At 36.8% G+C, this 22,467-nt stretch overlaps 1 protein-coding gene across 1 annotated transcript in view; it reads right to left on the reverse strand.

Annotated features, from left to right (window-relative positions):
* The window catches only part of MPP7 (MAGUK p55 scaffold protein 7), a 110,325-nt gene that overhangs the window by 79,889 nt on the left and 7,969 nt on the right, over positions 1-22,467 (reverse strand). Inside the window, exon 2 of the mRNA XM_082307734.1 lies at positions 16,455-16,573. Within this exon, the coding sequence (XP_082163860.1) occupies positions 16,455-16,573 (119 nt within the window). The remainder of the gene's footprint in view (positions 1-16,454; positions 16,574-22,467) is intronic.

Below are 22,467 nucleotides of genomic sequence, written 5' to 3' on the forward strand. Positions count from 1 at the left end.
AATGTTACTGTTTTATATAGCAAAAGCCTTTTTCCACTTGGGGTTTGGTACTTTAAATTTAAAGATCTTAATGAATTTGAGAGGAGGATTTTTTCTTCAAAAAGTCAGCTTTCTGTACTACAGAAAAACATAATTGTTCTTGCTCTTGAATATCAGATTTATGTATTTTAAAAAAATTATCTAAAAGAGATAAAAATAATTATACTACCAAACATGAACTGAAAAAGGAAAGAAACAGACTGGATGCAGCTAGAATGTAACGAACAAAGATCATGTCAACAGCTGACTGATGGGGTTTTGTAAGCTATCATCATCTGATGTCCTTCTAAGCACAAAATATACCAGCAACAACTGTCATCTTATTGCTGAGAGACATCTAGGAACACCGCAATCCTGAACATTTCATGACTTGTGATTAACTTTGATTATCTAATTCAGCAATTTAAAAAAACAGTATTCCATTATTTCCTACTGCTTTATGCTGGTATGTTGATTAGCAAAGGAAGAGCCATAAAGTGAATTCAAACATAAATTTACAATACTTTCTGTGCCAATACTAATACCCATTCACGTTAAATTATTCCCAGAGTCCAAATTACAGGACTGAAGAGGTAACTTGCTAAGAATATGAAGATAGCACTTAAAAAAAAAAAAAAAATTAAAAAAACACTTTTCCCAATAAAGAAGCTATCAAGACATGTTTTAAATGAACAACTGTACGGTCCTGCTTTGTCAAATAAATACAGCTGAAGAAGAAGCTTTAAAGTGAGACAGAACTGAAAGATGAGAGTTGTCTTTGGAAACCTGCTAAGAAGGGAAAGAAGCACTGCACAGTAAGAGCAGGTAGTCTCAGATTCACTGCAAATAGGCTTCTCTGAAGCCTAAGTTCAAGATTTCATTTAGATGCTAGAAACAAAACATGTATGTGCCTAGATTTAATACTTCACTCAATAAATGCCTTGTCCGTTCCTTCAGAAAACACAAAAACTTACATAAATATTAACAGGTTCTCATTTGTCCACAAGTAAGTTTTACTTGTAAACAATTTGCTGTGTAATCTTCGTTTCTCCTGATACTACTGCTTTTAAACACTCATCACAAATTTGAATCGAGGTCTTTACTTTTATGTCATTATATAGAAGCTAATTTCCAGACATTTTTCCAAAAGGAAGTGATTTTCACTGCTCTGTTAACAAGATAAATCCAAAGGAAAGAACTTTCTTAACCCTGCTCACCAAGTAACAGATTCCTAACATGAACGAAAGCTAAATTGCTCTTCTCGTTGTCTGTCAGATTTTTTTTTCACCCAACTCCATTCTCTGCATAACTAAGATTTTGCAGAAATGCCAATTAAACATTAATTAAAGAAAATAAATGAAAAATCTAGGATTTCCTGCACACAGACTGAGAAACCTTGGCACAGACTTGTGCTTTTTCACTTTTGCTATTCAGGCAGAGCCTGCTAAATTTAAATCATGAAGAGTTTGGTTTATTCCTGCTTAGTACAGTAAACACCATCCTTACAGTCTCTACTCCTGCAAGTTAGTCCAAGATCCAATTCAATTCAGGTTCCCTGAGTTCCTAATAATATTGAAGAGATCATTTCTGCACAGCTCAATGATACAGAATTAACCCATTCAAAACCCCAACTTTAATCACAGACAGGGCTATCTATGCTTTGAGTTAAAATTAAATATATATATATACACACACACACATACACACAGAGACATACATTTATCAATTAGCACCATCTAGTGGGGTCAGTACAATTTATGTGATATGAGAAATACATGCAGGTTTTCCTACATCCTGTGCAGTATGTTATGATACAGCACAGGTCAAGTAATTAATAAAATTCAGATGTGAAAAAAAACCAAACAAACCCCAAACTCTCTCATTTTAATTCATAACATTGTGTCATTCCACTATAAATTACATTTTAAGAAAAATACTGATACTGAGAGCTGCATGTACATACACATGAAAATTTACTGATAAGAAGAAAAAAACCCCCACGTTTCAGGCATTCATACACATGCAAAACACAATTACAATTTAATTACTATTTTCTATTTTTACTCTTCCATTCCCCTACCACACACCTCAGAAAAATCCACCACTCTTTAAAAGAAGCTACTCTCAGGCATGCAAACGATGCAAAACCCCCTTTTATTTAAGGCCTCCATCACAGAGCAGAATTCTGCTGTAAACACAACTTTTGCTAAAACCGGATCAAAGTGCCACAAACACTGGATTGCAACCCAAAATGCTAATAAAATAACAGGTTAAATACTTTTGAAATTTTCAAAGTAATTAATTTAAAAGAGGCCACTTACACTAAAAACAGATCCTAAAAACTAACCATGCTCATTTACGCCATTTCTCAAATATGAAATCTATAAATTGATTTTTAGTCAGTTTCACATTAAAAACTGTAGGGACTTAAGTCGTGCAAATCAATAGTGCTAAAGCACTTCAAATGCAAAAGCTAACAGCAGTAGACCCCACACACATCAACCTTATGCAAGAAAGATTCACAAATAAAAAGCAGCAGCACACGAGGGTGCTTAAATGCAACAGGCAAAATCTCTACCAGGCTCTGCCAACAGGCAAGTGAGCTGAAAACATTACTGTTCCCTGCTCCCTCTGCCTGCTTACAGTCCAGGTTAAAAAACAAAGCAAAACAAACCAGAAAACAATTAATCACTAAAATTCAGTACATGCTTAAGAGCATTAGGACAAGTCGCAAGTGTGAAATTAAGCATTTGCTTAAATGCTCTTTAATGAAGCCATGGTCATGAAAGCAAAGAATGCCTCAGAGGACACGCTTTGCATTCAGGTCTTCCCTTGTTTCTAAAAAAGGTGATGGACAGCACAGCTCTCCAAACGGATCACAACAAATCAAGTGGAACTTGGACAGTGAGAAACAGACACATCTCTGGTGAAATCCCAGACCTAAAGTTAATTATAAAGTTGTGAAATCTTGAAAAATAGATAGCAAAATTAAAAAGCACTTTCTGGCAGTTAGTAAAGGATGATCTGTTCTTCCCTACTACACTTGGCACTAAGTGAAAGTCAGTTTTATTTTTGTTTCTGGGAATAATGGTAAAAATAGATGAAAATTCAGAAAAATAGAAAAATGTGGAGAAAATATGTAGATATGGGGGGGAAATTAAGATCAATAAAAACCAGCAGAGGAGGACTTGCAGTGAGTACTTCAGAAGTCACAGAACATAAGAAGAAAAGGCGCTGAGGGCTGCACAGTACAGCCAGGTGCCAGCCTACTATTTAAACTAAATGGAAATCAAAACAAAGAGACTCTAATAAATAAATTAATACCAACAAACAAGGTTTATAGGAAGAATTTTCATTTAAAAAAAGATTAAGACAGCATCTGAATTTTATTTAAAAGGATAGAGAGATGTACTAGGAGTAAAATGTCCCAAATAAGTACAACCAAATAATTACAATAGTGTTAATGGATAAAACTAATTCTCAACCTTCCCTGCAGAGGACCGAGAAACACTAACACTGAAGTGGAATGTGTATTGTAGGATAAAAAGGAGCATGAAAAATAATGACAAAATATTGGAAAAAACTTGCAGTAATTTAGGAGAGATTTACTGCCATTTCCCCGTACCTTTTCAGACCACTGCACTTCAGGCTTTTCCACTAAATCATCCAAACATGCAAACCCATTTTACAGGAAGCTTCAAATCAAAGCAAACATATTAATTTCTTCTTATATTGGAAAGAGTAACACAAATGTATTTGTACAGGTGTACAAAATTACAGCCATGCCAAATCTTTAAATTTTGGAAAGCTGGTAGAAAACAGCAGAAATTGCCTAATGACAGAGGAGATGACAGTAACAAAGATACGGGAGCTGTATTGGCACTCTTACTATTATAAAAAAGAATACAGATGTAAGTTTAGCAATTTTATTCTTCAAGAAATAAGGATCTATGAAAATACAGACCAGCAATATGAAAGTATCAACTACTGGGATGCCAAGAGATTTCCTGAGAATTTCCAACCAGGAGCTGCCCCGCAGCCGCAGCTCCCTTTTTTCAAGTAGGATGCAACCAAACTATTAGCCAGCATGACCTAGCCTGATTTACGCTGCATTTGAATATGAAAATCAGCAAAAATTTAAATAATATCAGGAAGAAGTATCATTAAGCAGAGATTTTTTTTTACATTTTTATGCCATAGATCAGTTATAACATTAACAAAAACAAAAGGCAACACATTTCCTTTTATATCATGCAAAAGTCAATTTACACTTGATAGAACAAGCAATTACAAATATTCATCCAGCTCAACTGAAATACACTGAAGTACTCTCTAACTGTATCCATCTTCAGATGATCAACCTCAGTGTATGAGAGGTCACTCTTACTTCCATTCTTAAAGGTTTGGAAAATCAGTGGAAAAGCTGAAATAAGTAAAAACCTGCACGATATTCCCACAGAGAAGCCATGAAAGAATGGTTATGAAAGTGTTAATAGGAATAATAAAAGGAGAATAAATGCACACAACACAAAGGGAATTAAAGGTCTCTCATACATTAAGAATTCATTTAGCAGTAGAAAAATAAATAGAAAGTAATCCAGTTCCAATAAGTTAAAAGACCAATATACATACTCAGACAACATAGAGACAGAGCAGAAGCAGGACAGAAGATAATATCAAGCCACAGGTCTTACTCAGTGGTTACCTGATATGCAACAAGAGGAAAATATTGCTTCCCCTTTGGGAGAAGACAATAAAACAACTTGGTCAGATTATTAGTTAGAATTAGTTAGAAATTAGTAGAAAGTGGATGTTTCAAGATGAAAGAACATGAGCACACAACTACAAATATTTTGTTGCTTGGCATGTGCTATGGTATGATTTGTAGTTAGCCTTTAATGACATACCAAACTTCAGCATAACCAGCTTGGTATTTCAGATGCTGATTAACATGATTACAATCATGGGTTACATTTTTCCTAAAATGTTTGAAACTTGGAAATTCAAAATTGCACCCTGATTTATGGTTTGATCCTGATTAAAGCTGTGTATGTCTGCAGTGTCATTACTGGATTATTTAATCACTAAATCTCAACAAAAACTGTTCTTTTCCCTGAAACCTGATCTGTAAAGCACATTAAAATTCAAGATACTTTATGAAGATGATATCCATACTAAATGTAAAGCAGGACTGAAGCTATCCCATACATAATTACTAGCATTTATAGCTGACATGTTTTCATTTTTTTAACTCTTAAATGTCAATATAATTGAGGCAAAGTCATGTTTGTGAATAATTGACACCACTGGCCTTACCTTGCACAGGTTGTGATTTCTAGCAAAAGTCAACAAGAAAAGTTAGGAAGAGATAGGGATACAATACAGATTTACTTTCCAATGGAAAAAATAAGACTGTTTACCCCACCCCACCACCACCACTCAGTAAATATGTTCTTCATGAAGGGTCACACTGTACCTGAGCCACTGGGGCAGAAAAGAGTCAGTGGCTGCAAGGCTCAAAATCTTCTCTTGGGGAAAATGACTTCGTGTCAGAGGTCTATAAAACAAGGTGAAGGAGAAAGGCAGCAGGATGGAAATCAGAGAAAAAACAACCTAAAACTGAAGGGGAGAGCACAAAGTGCCTACTTTACATAACATTCTCTGAAGCAAACAAACAAAAAAAACATTCTCTGAAACAAACAGAAAAATGTGTCCTTGCTGACCAGCAGATGGATCAAGAGGGGCATACTGATGCATCCAGTACAGTGAGTGAAAGTACAGATAACGAATTTAAAATAAGAAATGGAATTCAGAAGTCAAAATGGATTATTATTTTATTCCTTTCCATCAATAATACTGGTGGGCGTATACCCATGTGTGTGAGAGCCAAGTCCAGAAACTGATGAGAGCAGGGTGTGTTTATATTTGCCTAATGAATTTAATCATGCGTGTACTTTGCTAGCAACCTTTAAGCTGGAGTAGCCAGCAAGTAAGAGGAGACCCATATCTGGAAGGACTCAAGGTCTTAACCAGTGGCTGGATAAAGGGCCCAGGGTCCAGGCATGGCTATTTAGTTGGACTTAGAGCCCATGCTGGTATTTGAGGAATCTGTAAACATGGGTCTGCCTAGAAACCTAGAGAGTGAAGGTGTGTGTGTTTTCAGCAGTGAACTTCAGCCCTAATCAGCTGTAGATGAGAAATGGGACCAGGCTGTCTGCTTTTTTGTTTATTTGAGTGCCATTGGTGCTTACATGGGTAAAGGCACTGCTCTGCCTGTGGTAGCCTTTCTGGCCAGCTGGGCTAGTGGCAGAGGCACTCAGCCTCGCTACTGGTTGGACCTGCAAATGGGAACAGCAGCAACTGCATCCATCTCTCAGTGCACCAGACTGGGCTTCTGCAGCCGAGACAGAGGAGTCGTCACGTCCGGGAGTCAGCTCCACTTGGCAATTCTCATAACACCTTCAAACTCCATCACTGATGGAGTATAAAAGATTAAATATCTCATCTAGTTTGTATGTAATGAAATAGCGTAACTTTGCAAATACATGCAAACTAGGTGAGAATAATGTTTTCCCTAGGAATTTATATGGCCATATTAACATGGCATACAAATATTTCCTCTTTACACACTTACTGTCTTAATTTACCTAAGAGACCAGGAATAAATCCAATCCTTATTTAGTAGATGAGAAATAGAAGCAGCCTGCAGACATACATGGGAGTACACACTAAGGGGAAAAAAATGGGTCTTAGTGGAGGTGGGGGGAAGACAGCTGCAAAAATACATGACCATAATATATGCATCTAAATGGCCCACTGAGGCACCAGTGTTTTTTGAAAACGAACCCAAGACAGCTCTAACTTTAGATAATTCAATGTTTTAAAACTGTCACTACAGGAATAGGGAAGATTTTTACACCATAGGTACCTAGGAGTGGTTCAGCTGGAGCAAGGAAGCAAGAAAACCTTCCCTCTGTAGCACGCAAATGGACTATGCACCATGCTGAAGATGCTACATCAAAGTGAATCTGTATGTTTAGGTTTTGCTATTACATTGAAGGCAGAGTCAAGTTATAGCAATTGCCCATTGTAAATTACTCATCCTTGATTTGCACGGGCAAGTAAGCCTTATGCTTTGCATGTTTTAAAATCTTATTTCTTCAGCACCTTATTGGTTACTCTGCAGTGACTGTGCACCACGTGGATAGCGCTGGTATGTTAAGCGCTTACATGCTGCAGCTCTCAACATAACTTATGTTTGAAGTGAACTTCCACTGACATCACCACACCTGGAAAGCGAGCGCTGGATTCTACAAAGATACACAGAAATGGCTATTAGAGAAACAACCTGTAGTTAAGAGAACGCTGCTATACAAACAGTGCTATCTGTAAGCCTAAAGGAATAGTGCACATGGAGCATACTATGTTGCTCTCTTCTTTCCATGCTTTAAAAAGGAAAAAAATTCTTTCCATGCTTTAAAAAGGAAAAAAAAGAGTTATAATAGACATGACTGAAAAAAGTATTTTTAAAAAAAAGTGCTTAAGGCAGCACAGAAGAAAGAAAAGTAATGGGGAACAGAAAAAGAAAAGATGAGTAAGAACTGTGTGTATGCCTATATTTCATACAAAGGAGAAAAGATAGTGAGGATGTATGTAATATTATACATATTACTGAACGCTACAAATTAACTTCACAAGGATTAGCTGGAGAATGGATACAACCAAGATTTCCAAAAAAAGACGGAAAGTTAACATAAGCAGTAACAAAACCTAGCGGTAGGAAACACAGACAGGCATTTTTACTAAATCTTATTTTTAAGATTTTTATTAAATCTTACTGTATCAGTTTCCATGCTTCAGGAAGATTTTATAATTATCACATCCCATCCTTTTTAACTCATACAATGTTTTTGCATTGCAGAGGTTTGTTTGGGTAGTTATGACTTTCTGTTCTTAAAAGGAAAATAGTCCAAGACAGTAAGAAAAAAAACTGTTTTAAACACTCCCTCACATGTTCTGCCACAGAACTTCTGGTCCAAGGGAAAAGAACACTGTAGAAAAACAGTTTAAAATTACATTATCCTTGGATGTCTTGGATTTATCAGACTACTATTACTGAGCAGCTTATGAGACCTTTGATTGGCCTCAGTATCATAGACAAAAAATGTATCACTTTGGTTAGAGAAATACTGTACAAGCTTCAAAAGACAAGAAAAATCTGGGTATGAGCATAGATTTGGGTTCTAAAACTTCTCTTCAAACTGCTGCACCAGTTTTGTCACCAGGCTGGTACATTGCCCCCACGGTAACAATGAAATTACAAACTATTTGTCTTAGAAGGATTGGTTTACTTCTTTTATGTCCAATACATTTTGGCTGGATTTCTGCTACTCTTTGGAGGTTTCCCAGCAGAAACTTTAAATCAATTACCACTCATCCAAAAAAATGCCTCCGTCTGGGTTTTAACCTAAACCAAAGTTTTTTCACATTCCAAAGCACTGATTTATTCACAAGTTTCAAGTAATAGTCATAGACCAACACTTCACACCTCTGATTTAATAAGCTTATCTGCTTTATTTTTCATTTCAAAAGTTTGTTGGTACACCATACCTGCAGAGACTTCTGATATCAACCCAACTTCTACAGCTTTTATGAGACTAAACTGTCAACAAGACAATTTAATTGATACTTTGGAAACTGATCTTTGAATTGCTTTCTTATTATTATTTTTAACAAAGTGGGATGACAGGAGGAGTTGATGACAAGAACGGGACTTCCTTATAGAAATCTAGATGAAAAGTTGCAAGTGTCTATTACTAAACACATTAGCAACTCTGATGTAGAAACTGCAAGATGCTGGAGGGACCAAACGTCTGACAAAGTAGTTAATACTAGATATCCAGTTAAACTTCTACCAAAAATTACAAAATAAAAACATATTAAAAAAATACAAAAAAGCATTTACCACAGGAGAACCCATTCAATAGACTTCAGGACAAAATGATTATTTGTGTCCACTAGCTGTCTGTTTGCTAGTAAATCATCTACTAGCTACAGTTATAACAAATACTTTTAGGTGAACCATCACATAGGATCCGTATTTCACCACAACTACACTAACCCATCCATTTGGCACTAACTTGACGTGCATTTTCTTACAAACAAGGTTACACCATCCAAAGCTATGCCTGACCACTTTGTCAATAATTGGAGGTGCATTTTTTCACTTTATTAAAGGCACAGATAAGCACAGGTATGTATGTATGAATGCACATGACAAAACAACTTTGTCTTTACTCAGAGAAGAAACACTAAACCTGTTACATGTTATAATATGTGGAAAGTTCAGGGGGTTCCCTATGATTCCAAACAGGAATCCATTTTTATTTTGCTTATTTTTGCCCAGTTATTACCTAATCTACTGCATTTTTATTTAATAAGAGCACAAACAAGTCAAAGGGTTCAACACACACACATCAACCAGACCTCCCCCCCCCGCCGCCCAATCTCAACAAGAGAAGCAAGTGTTTGCTCAATGCCTGGCTGCTAGCTACCTTTTCCCTCATGTTCCCATGGAAACAATATCAGCCTGAATAAAGTAAAGATCCTGTACTATTTTCTATAAAACTTCAATTACCTTATTTTGATTAATCTGATCACTGTTCCCATGGAAATTAAGTTTAAAGGCAGCTGACTGCCTCCAGCTAAGAGTGGTCTCTTTACTTGCAGATTTCAGTTGCTGGCTGTTGAGCAAGTCTCAAAAAAATCACTTTGGCTTCAAAAGTAACACTTTAAATTTATGTGGCATTTCATAAGGAATAACACCTTGCATTACACTTTTTTTGAATGTAATAATTTTGATGGAAGCAAAACGACTCATTGCTTCAGTGGTAATTACTCCAAATACGAATGCAAACTCTTGTCAGTCATCAAGAGGCTTTCTTGCAGAGTATTATTTTTTCAATAATTTTCATCCTTAGGTAAGCAGAAAGCATGTGGCAAGTTTGTATTTCAGTATATGAATTCGACCATTGCCTAGAAATACTTTGGATGAGAAAGTACTGAAATTCTAGCACTCCTCCATATATATTCTGTACATACAACTCAAGCAGGAAGCTTCAAAAATTAACTGGAGATCAAGCTTCCTCTCCAGACAATGAGAAAAAGAAAAGCCTTCAATTTTCTCCATGTAGCTTTCACATTTCTTTGCAGATTCGATATCCTAGTACTGTCCATATATACCTTACTGCTAGATAAGTCTCTAGGGATGAAAACATCATGTATCATGTGTTTTGCCAAACGGATTTGAGGCAAGACTGCATCACATGCCTCTTTCAACAAGGGCATCCTTACAAAAATGAAGATTTCCTAGCTCTATGATGATCTCCATTTAAAGAATGACAAATAACTACCACCTATTATTTAGTACCTCAATATTAATGAATTCAACTATAGTAAATTCCTTCTCCCCTTGCCAGAAATAGTAAAAGTTTTCAAACCAGCACAACGGACCACATCTGTGCGTTGTTTGGACAGTCTGCATTACAAGAGTGATCACTTTACTCTTGCCATCAGTTGGTTTTGCATGCTTTCTCTGACTGAAAGATGTAAACTATAATGTAAAAAGCAACCTTGCCTGATTCTCCTCTAGAGCATGAAGAACAATTATTTTTCATTAGCCATGAATTGTTACCAGCTGCCAACCACCACACTCACACCTCCTCCTCCAGATGGCCAGGTGGTAAATGCTTACTCACACCGCCTTTTCCTTCATTTTTTCTCATCTGCAAAGCAAACAGCACTTCAGACCTCCACATGAATTTACAGAACTGCAGCCTATTCCATTTACCAGGGAAGCACAGCTTTTTTAAAATAAATATGGTTGAGAACCCAGCAGTAAAGAACCTTAAGGACTTCAAATATCAAAGCAACTTTTTAGGGAATGAGCTATCAATTTCAGTAATTCCACCCACTCTGAGGTGGTCTGTACACCTCTCCAATGCTTTCCCCTGAAACCACAACCCACTCACTCCGTCTGATTTGAGGTTAGGTGCCACCTATGGTCTATCAACCCGCAGTCCCACTTACTGACCCACACTTTCTCTTCTAGTGCATTTTCCAGGCTTGCTGATCTTGGGTATCGCAGCACCTCTGAGCTCCTTCTGAGGTACCTGTTTTTGTCCGCCTGAAATCAGAAACCCCTCTCACCATTCGCTTAACAGGTGCAAACATACTAGCCATCAAAATCCCCGCACAAACACACCCTGCTCTCTCCACCTTCTATATAAAATAATGGCTAACAGAAAAAAAGAGTTCTTGTGACCTGCAGAAACAGACAGTTCCAACAATAAATTATGAAGATTTTATAAATTTTAGTTCTAGAGAAAGTGTTCATGAAGAACAAAGTAATGAGAAAGTAAATAAGTTTTGTTATGTTCAGCAAAAAATATTTCAATATCAGCTTCAAACTTGAAGTGTGGAAGCAGTCAACATTAACATCTTTGGGCTTCCATGAAGAAAGCCAACTCCATCTCAGCGCAATCTCCATCCTTCATTCCATATCATTTGTGTCATGCTCAGGTCCTACACTATCTAATACACCCTCCTCAGCCACCACTACTCCCGGTCCTTTGACACATACACAGATATCATTCTCTCCATCTATGGGTCATCCCCATCAAACGTTCAGACCAATGAGTTCAAAACAATTAGTTGTCACACAAAACTCATCAGAACAACTCATATAATCTGAAGTCCAGTTCCTCTACGTTCTTTCAGGAAGAAGATCCAAACGTGGGGACGCTTGAGCACATGCCCGGGCAGGAGCATTCACCATTCGGATGCACGACGCGGGAGGTGAATGCACGTGATCTGTGCAGCACGCACCTGGATGTTGGCTGCAGAATGTCTGACGCATCACAGGGCAGGGGAAGCTGCACCATAAGGCCCCTCCATGAGTGCCAAAAGAACCTGCGTAGCTCTTCCCATACAAAAGGCTGGACAGTTATGAGTTAAGTCTATTCTCCAACATAACACAAGCCATGAAACCTTACTGAGATTCTCTGATTCTGTACTGTAGATGCAAAGTCGTTCATCCTACAGATTAACAGCTTCTTCGTGGAGTTTGTGTGTAAAGCTCTGGGTAAAAACTGAAAGAGTGTATATAAACTTGCCTATGAACTAGGCTTGTACCAGTCCAGACTGAAGATTTAGCACATCATCTGCGTGTCATTGATTTTATCACTGTAAGCATGTGTCAAATCAATCCCTTTTGCTTTGCCCTAGTCAGCTCTTTTTTTTTAAACGCTATCTTTATTTTTCTCATTACCAACAAAGGAACCACAGTACGCTGAAAGCGTCTACATTTACATATTGAAAAATCCAAGTCTTCACACTGAAAATTTCCAGTACACCACAATGATTGTAAAATTTGGGCTATGTAATCATATGATTCAATTTACATGCCAAAGAAATTACATCAGGATACACTCAGCTATTTTATTTTTAGAGATTAGATGACTTAGAAAAGCTGTTAGCCATCGACACGGACAAACATTAGCACATACAAAATAATTTCTCAGAACTGCAAGCCAAGTCATATCCAGGTGAAACTAATTGAAAATTAGCACAAACTAAGGTCGTGCAGGGCCAGCTACCAAAATACTATGCAGTTATAAAAATCAGACTAGATTCACCAAATATTCCTTATTTTTGCAGTAGTTATTTTCTTTTCCAGTGCCACCTACTGCTTTTTGGATAGACAAACTCTTCCCTATCAAGGGCACAGCAACACCACTTGCAGTGGCTTCTTTTTCATAACGCAAAGTACAGTACTGGCTAAAGAACTCTGCATGCTCTGAGCTGGCCAAAACCAATCAGTAAAATGCAATTGGTTAAGAAATACTTCAGTAGCAGCCCAACAGATAAGCTTACTCAATTCTTGAGCATTACATCCACAACCAGAAATGTTTAAGGCAACAGTGAAAGTAGAAGCTTCAGCTTGGAGCTAAACAGACAAACAGTAAAACATGTGTCCGGTGCGCTAACAGCAAGCAAACACACATGGAAATTCTTGCAGCTCCTCTAAAAATAAGCTAAAAGAGTAGTTAGAACAGATCTTTATTTATCCCTTCTGTTCCTCTAAAAAAAAAAATCGAAGCAAAGCACATGTGTACTATTTCAGGTTTCAGCTACGTTAGTGCTCATAATTACCCTGAAGGATCATCTCTTCATGTTTCTTTTCTATAAATCTCTACAGAATTACTGGGATATCTGCTATATAAAGAGTAATGAGATGGCTGAAGACTTTTGGTAGAACTTAAGAGAGTTGTGTAATAAGACAAGGAAGTAAAAAATTGAGGGAAGCAGAGACAAATTTTAAACATTCACTATCCAGAGCCAGTTTTCTCTTCCAAACAGTCAACAACGGTTGTGGGTTCCCTCTTTTCTATACTGCGCAAACTAAAATCTAATCAACAGATTCCTTTATTGAGAAAAAAGACAGCAAGAACAGTTGCATCAGTTTTTGCTGGTTTTACTTACTACAATAGGAATGTACCGTAGGGAACAATCCAGTATTTGCAGGGGAATGGACTGGATGATCTAATACAACTTTTCCATTTCTGACTTCTTAGAACAGCTCAGGCTGATCCAAGCTCACAAAGAGATTTCTGTCCAACAATACTGAATGAAGAGAACTCCAAGACAAGGTTTGGGGCTTTTTTTCTTTCTTTTCAATATTAAGAGAGCCAGAATAGCAAACCATATGGCATAGTATACAACCATATAGAAAACACTAAGATAATTAAATATCCATAAAACTTAGAATACCTGTAGAAAAAGTAGAGAGTTCATTTTATACTTAAACCTTTCAAGTAATTCTGGGCATTTTATCCATTTTATAACTTAGGAAAAAAAAGCTCTTTTCTAATATTTGAAATTATTAAACAGTAAGGTAAGATCATCAGCATAGAAACTTTTATTAAGCAGTGTGTCTATCTGAAATAGAGAAATATTAGTGCCTAATTAGTAGTAAACCCATGCTCATTTTCTTCCAAAACCGACACATACCAGGATCGCAACATCCTTGGCTCTAAGCTAGTGCCCTTTTTTTTTTTTTTTTTATTACAAAATATCTGTCATCATTCTCTGCCTGAGGAATTAAAAACATTTGTCTTTGCAAGTACAGTTGACTTTAAGAAGTTATTGCTAGGAAAAACAGTCTTTCAAATAAGACACCAGAACCCAGAAAGAAAGATTTGGCACTTCTGAAGCCTTGTAACAGGGAAAAACGATGGCAGATGGGGTTCTTTCTTACGCTCTTACAGCTCTCTTCCAAAAAAGCTATGGACTGCCTTCTCTGAAACTTGATAGGATACTTAATAATACTTCTAAAAATGTGTTAAAGGTCAAACAAATACTGTGAGTTTCAGATACAGTTAAGCCCATCTTGGGGCAGGGATATGAACCACATAACCTTTTGAAAGTTCTTCATGCCCTTCTTTCTATAACTGCACACCACAGAAATCAAAAGGTGAGGTTCAATAGCCTGTGTTATGCTCTGGGTCAGACCAGATGCTCTTAACAGTCTCAATTCTTACAATTAAAAAACTTTGTCTTTTGAATGAAATTAGTATGGCGTATTAAAGAAGTGCAACTAGTGAACACTGAAGACGCAGTTTAAAAAATTAAGTCTATTTTAAGATAGTGTGAGACTTAATAGGACATTAGAAGAACTGTTCACAGGGTCAGAGTTACACATACATTTAATATTTGAACTTAAAACAGACAAGATAAATAATAAAGATGGTTGAAATACATCAATGCCTTCTTGTTGTAACTGATCCCCGAAACTTTCTATCTGCCTCAAGAAAGCTTTCTCATTTATTCCTTTTTGTTAAAATCAGAAAGACCAATCCACCCTACAATAACAAACAACACGGTAACTAGGGCACACAACTGAGAGTATACTGAAGGTGAGTAAACTAGTTGCTGTCATGCTATCTTTGTCTTCTTTTGGGGAAAAAGGCAAAAGGGAGCAAGTGAACAAGTTTGAAAAGGTTTAGGTTTTGCCTCAAATGAAAATTAGAGCAAATGTTGAAATTTCAATGTTTTGCAGATCGATACTCATTTTCACGTCAGCCTTCTTTAATTCCCAATCCAGAAAGATAACTGACTAAGCTACTGACCTAACATTTTGCTTAGATGCACACCACTGTCAGCCTACATTAGAAACAAAACCAGCGTTCCCCTTTCAGTGATCTTCTGAGCCACCTGAACGGACAGCTGCAGCAAAGTAGTACGGAGTCTGGAAATCACCGCATTTCAGAAACTTTAATTAAATTCTTTATGCAAGCGAGTATTGCCTAGCACCGTTCCTCTGTTTGTTCCTTTTGTGTATCAACTACCAGAGAGTACTTGTGTTTGTTTTATATGTAAATTCTCAGCCAATTTAAAAATATTTTTGGCCAAGTATCAACATTATTACATCTTTTTCCAGAATAAGATAGCTGAAAGAAATGGAAAAAGGTGACTCTTAAAACCTACATTGAAATAATCCAATTTTAAGTTTCTTCTAGATCAATGACTGACAAGGGTAACAAATTATGCTCAATTATGTGCAAGTCTGGTTATATTCACGGCAAGGGTTACTACTACCTACCGACTCATTTGAGACCTCAGAATTTCCTTCCAGTTTGAATTAGCTCTGTACTCGAGACCGAAGACATACTTACCATTTTGTAGGAGTGGAACATTTCTAACCAGCTGATTGGTCCCATTTTTCTGCTATAAGCAATTTTAACATTATCAGGGTAGCTCTGCAAACTCCCATGGCATGCTTTGATTTCTTGTTGCTGATCATTTTCATAGCAGGACACTTTACTCAATTTTTCTTCCAAACTTATTTTAGGTCGTACTTAGTCCAACATATTTATGTGCAAAACACAATTTTAAATGGAGGCAAGCCAATAAAAGAAACAGCTTACTAGAATTTCAGTTGACTTTGTTAAAGGAAATTATTTTAAATTAATGTGGCTACTGAACTGTTGCCATACTTGACCTCAGAAAATATATTCCTTCTAATTTTTGCTGTGAACATTTATTTATTTAAGCTAAACTCCAGGTCTTGAATGTTGACCATAAAGAAGTCTCAGATTTCCTGCTACTATTTTGTACTCTTTTTTTCTAAACAAGGGCAAACAACATATGTTTGCTGCATTAGAATTACACTGCCAAAACATCACTCTTAAATGAAATCATCTATGTATTTTTGGTAGAATCTTATTTAACAACTTCCACCCCTGACAGAAACAGAGTTAAACCAAGGCTGTTTTGTTTTCACTGAGCAACAGTTTGATCACTGGTTTACTAGATGGCGCTCAAAACACTTTTCCATATGCTTTTCTCAAAGAGAATCTGACTTAAATGTGGTTTACCTTCACCAGTGAATGAAGGCTTTTTTCACCAAACATATCCCAGAGGAAGGTCAGGTCTTCCTGGCTGTCCACATGTGGCTGCAGCTGGGCTGGCAATGCAGCCAGCAGCTCGTACAGACCTATAAAATGAAAATAAAACACAAAGTGTAATCTGGGGGTGATCTCATTAATTTCACTTAACAGTTCTGTGTAATTGGCTGCCTGGAGCATGTCATTTTCACTGAATAGGGAGTCTGGAGTATCCAGCATAACATTAACTTGTAGAACCAAAAGGAACATTTTTAAAAAATTACTAAGAAGCAAGTATTAGCAGTGTACTTTTTACCTTGTCACAGTTGTCAAGCTTCTACATCCATACATATTTACACAAGGTTATGCAGAAAATTCATAAAGGTTTTGAAAAAAGGACAAAACCAGAAAAAAACATACATTCCTTTGCTTAATCGTTATTCCATTTCCCTTGATGTTAGCCAAAGAGTGAAATGAGTCATGAATAGGAAAAACTTCCTTAAAAGAACAGAAACTGGATAGGGTGGTCCATTAAAAAAAGGTTCGTGGTTTCTCTAAATATTTCTTGCTAATATATTGCTTAATATTTTTTTTTATCCCGTGTTCAGTAGGAATCCACAGCAAGACAAAAGGAACTGCTCTGTTTTGCAGGACTAAACCTTAAAAAACAAAACCAACAGTTTTCCCAGACACACTCGCACACAGAAATATTTTAGTAACATTTTTAATTTGCAGGTATTTGAGATTCTCCGTAGGGTTAAAGCAATTGCTGTTCCCGGTTATTTGTGGCACACCTCACCAGCAGTCTCCGAGGGGCAGACAGTAGCACACTGTTTCACAGTAGCATACAGCATAAAATATCCATCATGCACACAGGCCATCAAACTGCTGTCCAAGAAATGTAGCAACAGTGTTTGCAGCAGCCCTCTTTAGGGAGGTAACCTGGCAGGAGTTGATATCAATTCATAGCACATGTTTAATTTTCCAGTGGGATTACTTGGGGTAAAAAGGACAAAATGCCTTTTTCTCCTGTCTGCTGTCTACAAAAACACCAAGAGTCTCCTGGGATCCAAGATACACCGTCCTGCTATTATTTTTAGTCTGAGTAAGTGCTGCTGTTCATCACAAGGACAGATTTACAAGATATTCTACTGGTAAAGAACATTGTTGCAAGTTATATGTTACCTATCATTACTATGCCTATTATCTCCCTAAAACTCATGATTTAGAATATTTATTAGTAAACATGATTTCACAACCTTTCCAGACACTATATATCCCTTTCAAAATTACATACAGCACCTTCGGGATCTGATTATTTAACATTTTTGTCTTTTTACTGCCTTTCAGTAAAATATTCTGGAAAAAAAAGTCCTTCCAGATACATTCTTTTTGTGGTCCAAGTGTTTTTGGTGGTTGACATTCATTTCTCTTAGAATCTTGCTTGTATTTAAATCTGCTCTTGTTTATGCTTCAGAAATACTGCAAAAAGAGGATACAACTCAAACCACTGCAATTTTGCACGGACAGAAAAAGAATGCTGAGCCTTGCCTAGGGAGACGCAGTCAGTGATTGAGCTGACATCCAGAGAACAGAGGTTTGAATGGGACTCTTGGCTCCAACTTTCCGGACTATTAGAACTTCAGCACTTAGCAAAAATGGTTATTTTTATCACGTAATTCATGCTTCGAAAACATTTTCACTTAGAAAATTAAAAATGTTCTTTACAATCAGCCTTATATTTCTGCACATAGCCACTTCTGTTACTGCAAATACATTTACTTCAGAATAACCTGAAGGTTGTTAGAAAATGGAATAGAAAGTTCAATGTAAGCTTACACTGTGGCATAACTGCTTAGGAACAATTCATGTGGGCCATTCAGAAGAAAGAAAATACTAATGTCAGCCACTCCCTTCAAATAAGAGATATAAAACAGAGTAAGCTTTCTTTTCCTTGATCCATCAGATCTGCTTAAATTTCACATATAATCAACTATAAAACTATTCTATAATACTCGTAACTTGCTCCTCAAAGCTTTGATAATTAAAAGCTTTGTGAAAATAAAATGAAACTTCATGGTTCCTGATGGATTAACTACTACAGTAGTGACGCAGGGTGAGACTGAATCTGCCTGTAATGAGACTTAGGTTTTATGCACAGAACTCCCAGAGAAAAATCCTGCCTGCCGGCACTCCAGGACTGCCTAACCCTGCAGGTGCTTACACGCATTACGGCTTCCATATCCAGCCCAGAAGTGCCTGTGGGCTCCACTTGTTCATATAGCCCTGAATGGCCCCTTCTAGGGAAACGGGTGTCTGTGTCCCTAGTGCGCTACTGATAGCTTCCACAGCAATGCACCCAACCTGTGCAACTCGCCTGGGGAAGTGGAGAAAATTATCTAAGTGCTGACTGGTTTTATCCAATCCCATGGCTATGTTTGTAGTGCTGCCCTGCTTTGGCTCTACAGTCCAGTGTTCATAGGTTTCAGCCAGAAGGAAATCAGAATCCCGCCCTTCTCCACAGCAGCAGAACCCGAGGACTACGCCATGCAGCATGCTGGAAAACACCATGCTCCCGCTCTTCAGACTCCTCTTGAAACTGAGCACTACGTAGCCAGGAATAAAAAAAAACTCAGTCAAGGAGACAAACGAAAAATAGGCAGAAGGAGGACTCAGGTATTTAGTTGGGAAGAACAGAAGACAAAGATCTAGAACACGTCCAAAGTTAAAATTGCATAATTCCAGATCATCTGAGTCAGCTATAGCCTCCTTCCAAACTGAAGGTAATGGCAACAGAAGGTGCTAGCACCTGTAAAGGTTTACCTCTACAGACAGAGTCTCATTTTCTCTTGTTCCTTCTCTGGTGCCCGGTACCATGAAATCAAAAATTTTCAGATGGATATTTACATTTTTACATATGAAGAAAAACAGTATGTGGTTCTACACACGCCCCACTCCAACTGAAACGTCGCATTTTATTTTTCTCTCAATGACACAATATCTGTTGTTCTTATTCATGGCAGTGTGCTGAAAGAGTGAAAATGGTGGCTGGCATATGACTTTACTAGCAAAAGGGATTTAAAAGAGTGCTTTTAAAATAAAATAATAATAGGGACAAAATAACATATCAAGTTACTATAAACTGATAATGAAGTTGAAACCACTACACCAGCAACTACACATTGGCCTAATTTAAATTACCAGGTCCGATAACTTGTCGCATTCACCTTTCCAACACCTGAAGGGCGGTAGCTCAAACCTCTGCAGCCCTGTAAGGTGTCACTGTACAGAGATGCTGCCATGCAGCAAGAGAAGTAATCCAAATTTAATAGCAAAGACTGCATCAGCCCAACCTCAAACCTCCCGCAAAACTTCTAACTAGCATCTCAGGTGGTTCTGCAAGCCACTGAAATAAATGCAAGTTTCTCACTGGCTTTAGTACTGCCAGGCTGCTGAAACCAGATATTTTTAAAAATCTTTTCAGTAGCAATTATAAAGACTGAAGTGATGCTATTGAACACCTTTGATCACTTCTAAAAACAAAAATTAACCTTCAAAAAGGTCATAGGTATACTTCCTATATTCAGATGAACTGCTTTCTAAATTAAAAATGTATGTTCATCGCATAAGCCATGGAATGAGATGTATCTCAGCACCTCAGAGCTGAATGCTACCGTTGTAACCATGTCGCTGCCAGGCCTTGGTTGTGCTCTTGGTCTCAATTTGATGTTTCTCTTAAAGTCCCACCTCCTTGAGTCATGAGACATGCGTGGACCTCCTATTAAAACAAGTATTTTGCACACATCTTTGGAAAGATGCCCACAATTTAAATAAACACACAGAAAAAGCTTTTAAAAAAGTATCTGGAAGTTGTGCTTAAAAAAAATCATGAAAGGCCAAAAAAAAAAAAAATCCCTTTTTTTAATGCCTGATGTTGGCAACACTGTAAAGAGTCTTGCAACAAAAAAAAAAAAAAAGAAATTGCTTTTTTTATACACTGTTGCTATTCTACTCAGGTTCTTGTAATTTTTTTTTTTTTTAGTCTAGTTTGCCTAAATTTAACCACCTTTTATATTTAAAAGGAATCATATGCCCACTGGGATTTTCTAGTATCAAAATACTTCAGGTGTCAAAACTCAGTAAAGTAAACATGACTTACACAAGAAACACTCATTTACTTCGATTTTTAAAAGCAGATCATTTATTCAAAAGGTCCCAGAAGACCTGAGCATACATAAAAGAAATTAACAATGAGCTTAAACATGGAGATGCAAGACTATTTTGCAATTATAAGAGGGGAAGTAAGTCCGGTCAGTCACACAACTTGGGAAAAAAAACCCCAAACCAGATTACGATGTAATCATCCCTGGACATTCCCAAATCATTGAAACAGAGGAGGAAAAAGGGCCCTTTCTAGATTAAACAAGGTCACATAATCCAGTGGCAGTAACAGGAGTCAATTCCAGATAAACAAGGGAGCTCCTACTCTTAGATACTGGTATGCTGCTATTTATATTCATGTTATATAAATTAGGTACAGTATCTAACACTTATGTGAACTAAGTAAAAGCCTATACCATGGAAATATTAATAACAGGAGAAAAGCACTGCACACACGAATACTACAAAATTCTAAGAGCGGAAGGGGAAGGGGGTTTGAAGGTGCTTATATAGTCTATTAAATCTGATTACCTGATTCAAGAATAAAGAAATTTGAAAGTAATAAATTAATACTGGACGTACAATATACTTTTCATTAAATTTAGTTCAGCCAAGAAAAGTGACACAGGGAATTAAAAACCAATGACTAGATAACCTTGCCTACAGAAATAGTCCATATAAACTATACGCATGTAAAGAATCTAAATACACATACATAATCTAAAACTAAAATTTACAACAGCTTGTCATGGGTAGAGAAACTGCTCTGAAGATTTTGGACTTGTTGCAAGAGCAAGTAAGATAAAATGGCTGCAGAAAATGCTTGTAGCATTCTGCCAGCTTGGACTAAGGAAATAATTTCAAGGGAAAATCCAGATATGTTTTAAAACTCAGCACTGTCCCTGCTTAAAAAGGTAATAGATAAATTTCAATTTGTTCTTTTAACACACTTAAGCAGTTCCTGTCTTCAGAGTGTCTTCAGCTTTTCCTAAGCGTAATTAATACAATTTAGTTTTATTCGATCTGAAGAACAGAGTGTATAATAATGGCAATTCCAATTTAAAAATGTGTATGCTAAATTTACACATGCAATAAGATTTAAGACTAAGCAGCAGTGGAAAGCTTTTAAATCAGAAACAACGGGACATAAAGAATTTTTCCAGTTCTAGAAAATTGCTTCCTTCATAGTGTTATATTCTATAGAAGACTGCTTGTTCCTAGGAGGAGAATAAATGGCTAAGCAATTGATGAAAGTGTTCCCGTACTGAACCACTCACACTGCAGATTCCAGATGCTCTACATTCTTGACATCAGAATGGAAAAATTTACTGTTAGTCTAGAGAAATTTAATATCACCATTCTTGTCATATCCTTCATAGCTTCATTATTAGGACAAGTCTGTGGAAGCTATAAACTAGTGCTAAATGATAAAAAACATGGTCTCTGCGTTCCATCACTCTTGCATATTACAAGAAAACATCAACTTTGTTTTGGTTAGCATAAGGAAAGAAATGGAGACAAATGGATGTGCATTTGCTTTCATATGTTAATTAATTTCCTGAATTAGCATTCTGAACAATGATGCCAGACTACGAATCAAAAATTTTTTACAGTAACTGAGGGATAATAAACACTAAAGGACATATATCTAAGCCCAGAACAACACTGTAAAATTTTATTGTATTAATAAAATGAGACACACCAACCTTTAAATTTTCCACTTTGTCAAAGGTAAAATAATCAGCACCATTTGCTGCCATTTATAACAAGCTGACATTTTTTCACATTTGAACTATACTTTACAGTTCTATAAAGGCTCAGACAACACTTGCCTTACACAAAA

The sequence above is a fragment of the Platalea leucorodia genome (genome assembly GCF_965183815.1).
Source record: "Platalea leucorodia genome assembly, chromosome: 1".
Lineage (NCBI taxonomy): Eukaryota > Metazoa > Chordata > Aves > Pelecaniformes > Threskiornithidae > Platalea > Platalea leucorodia.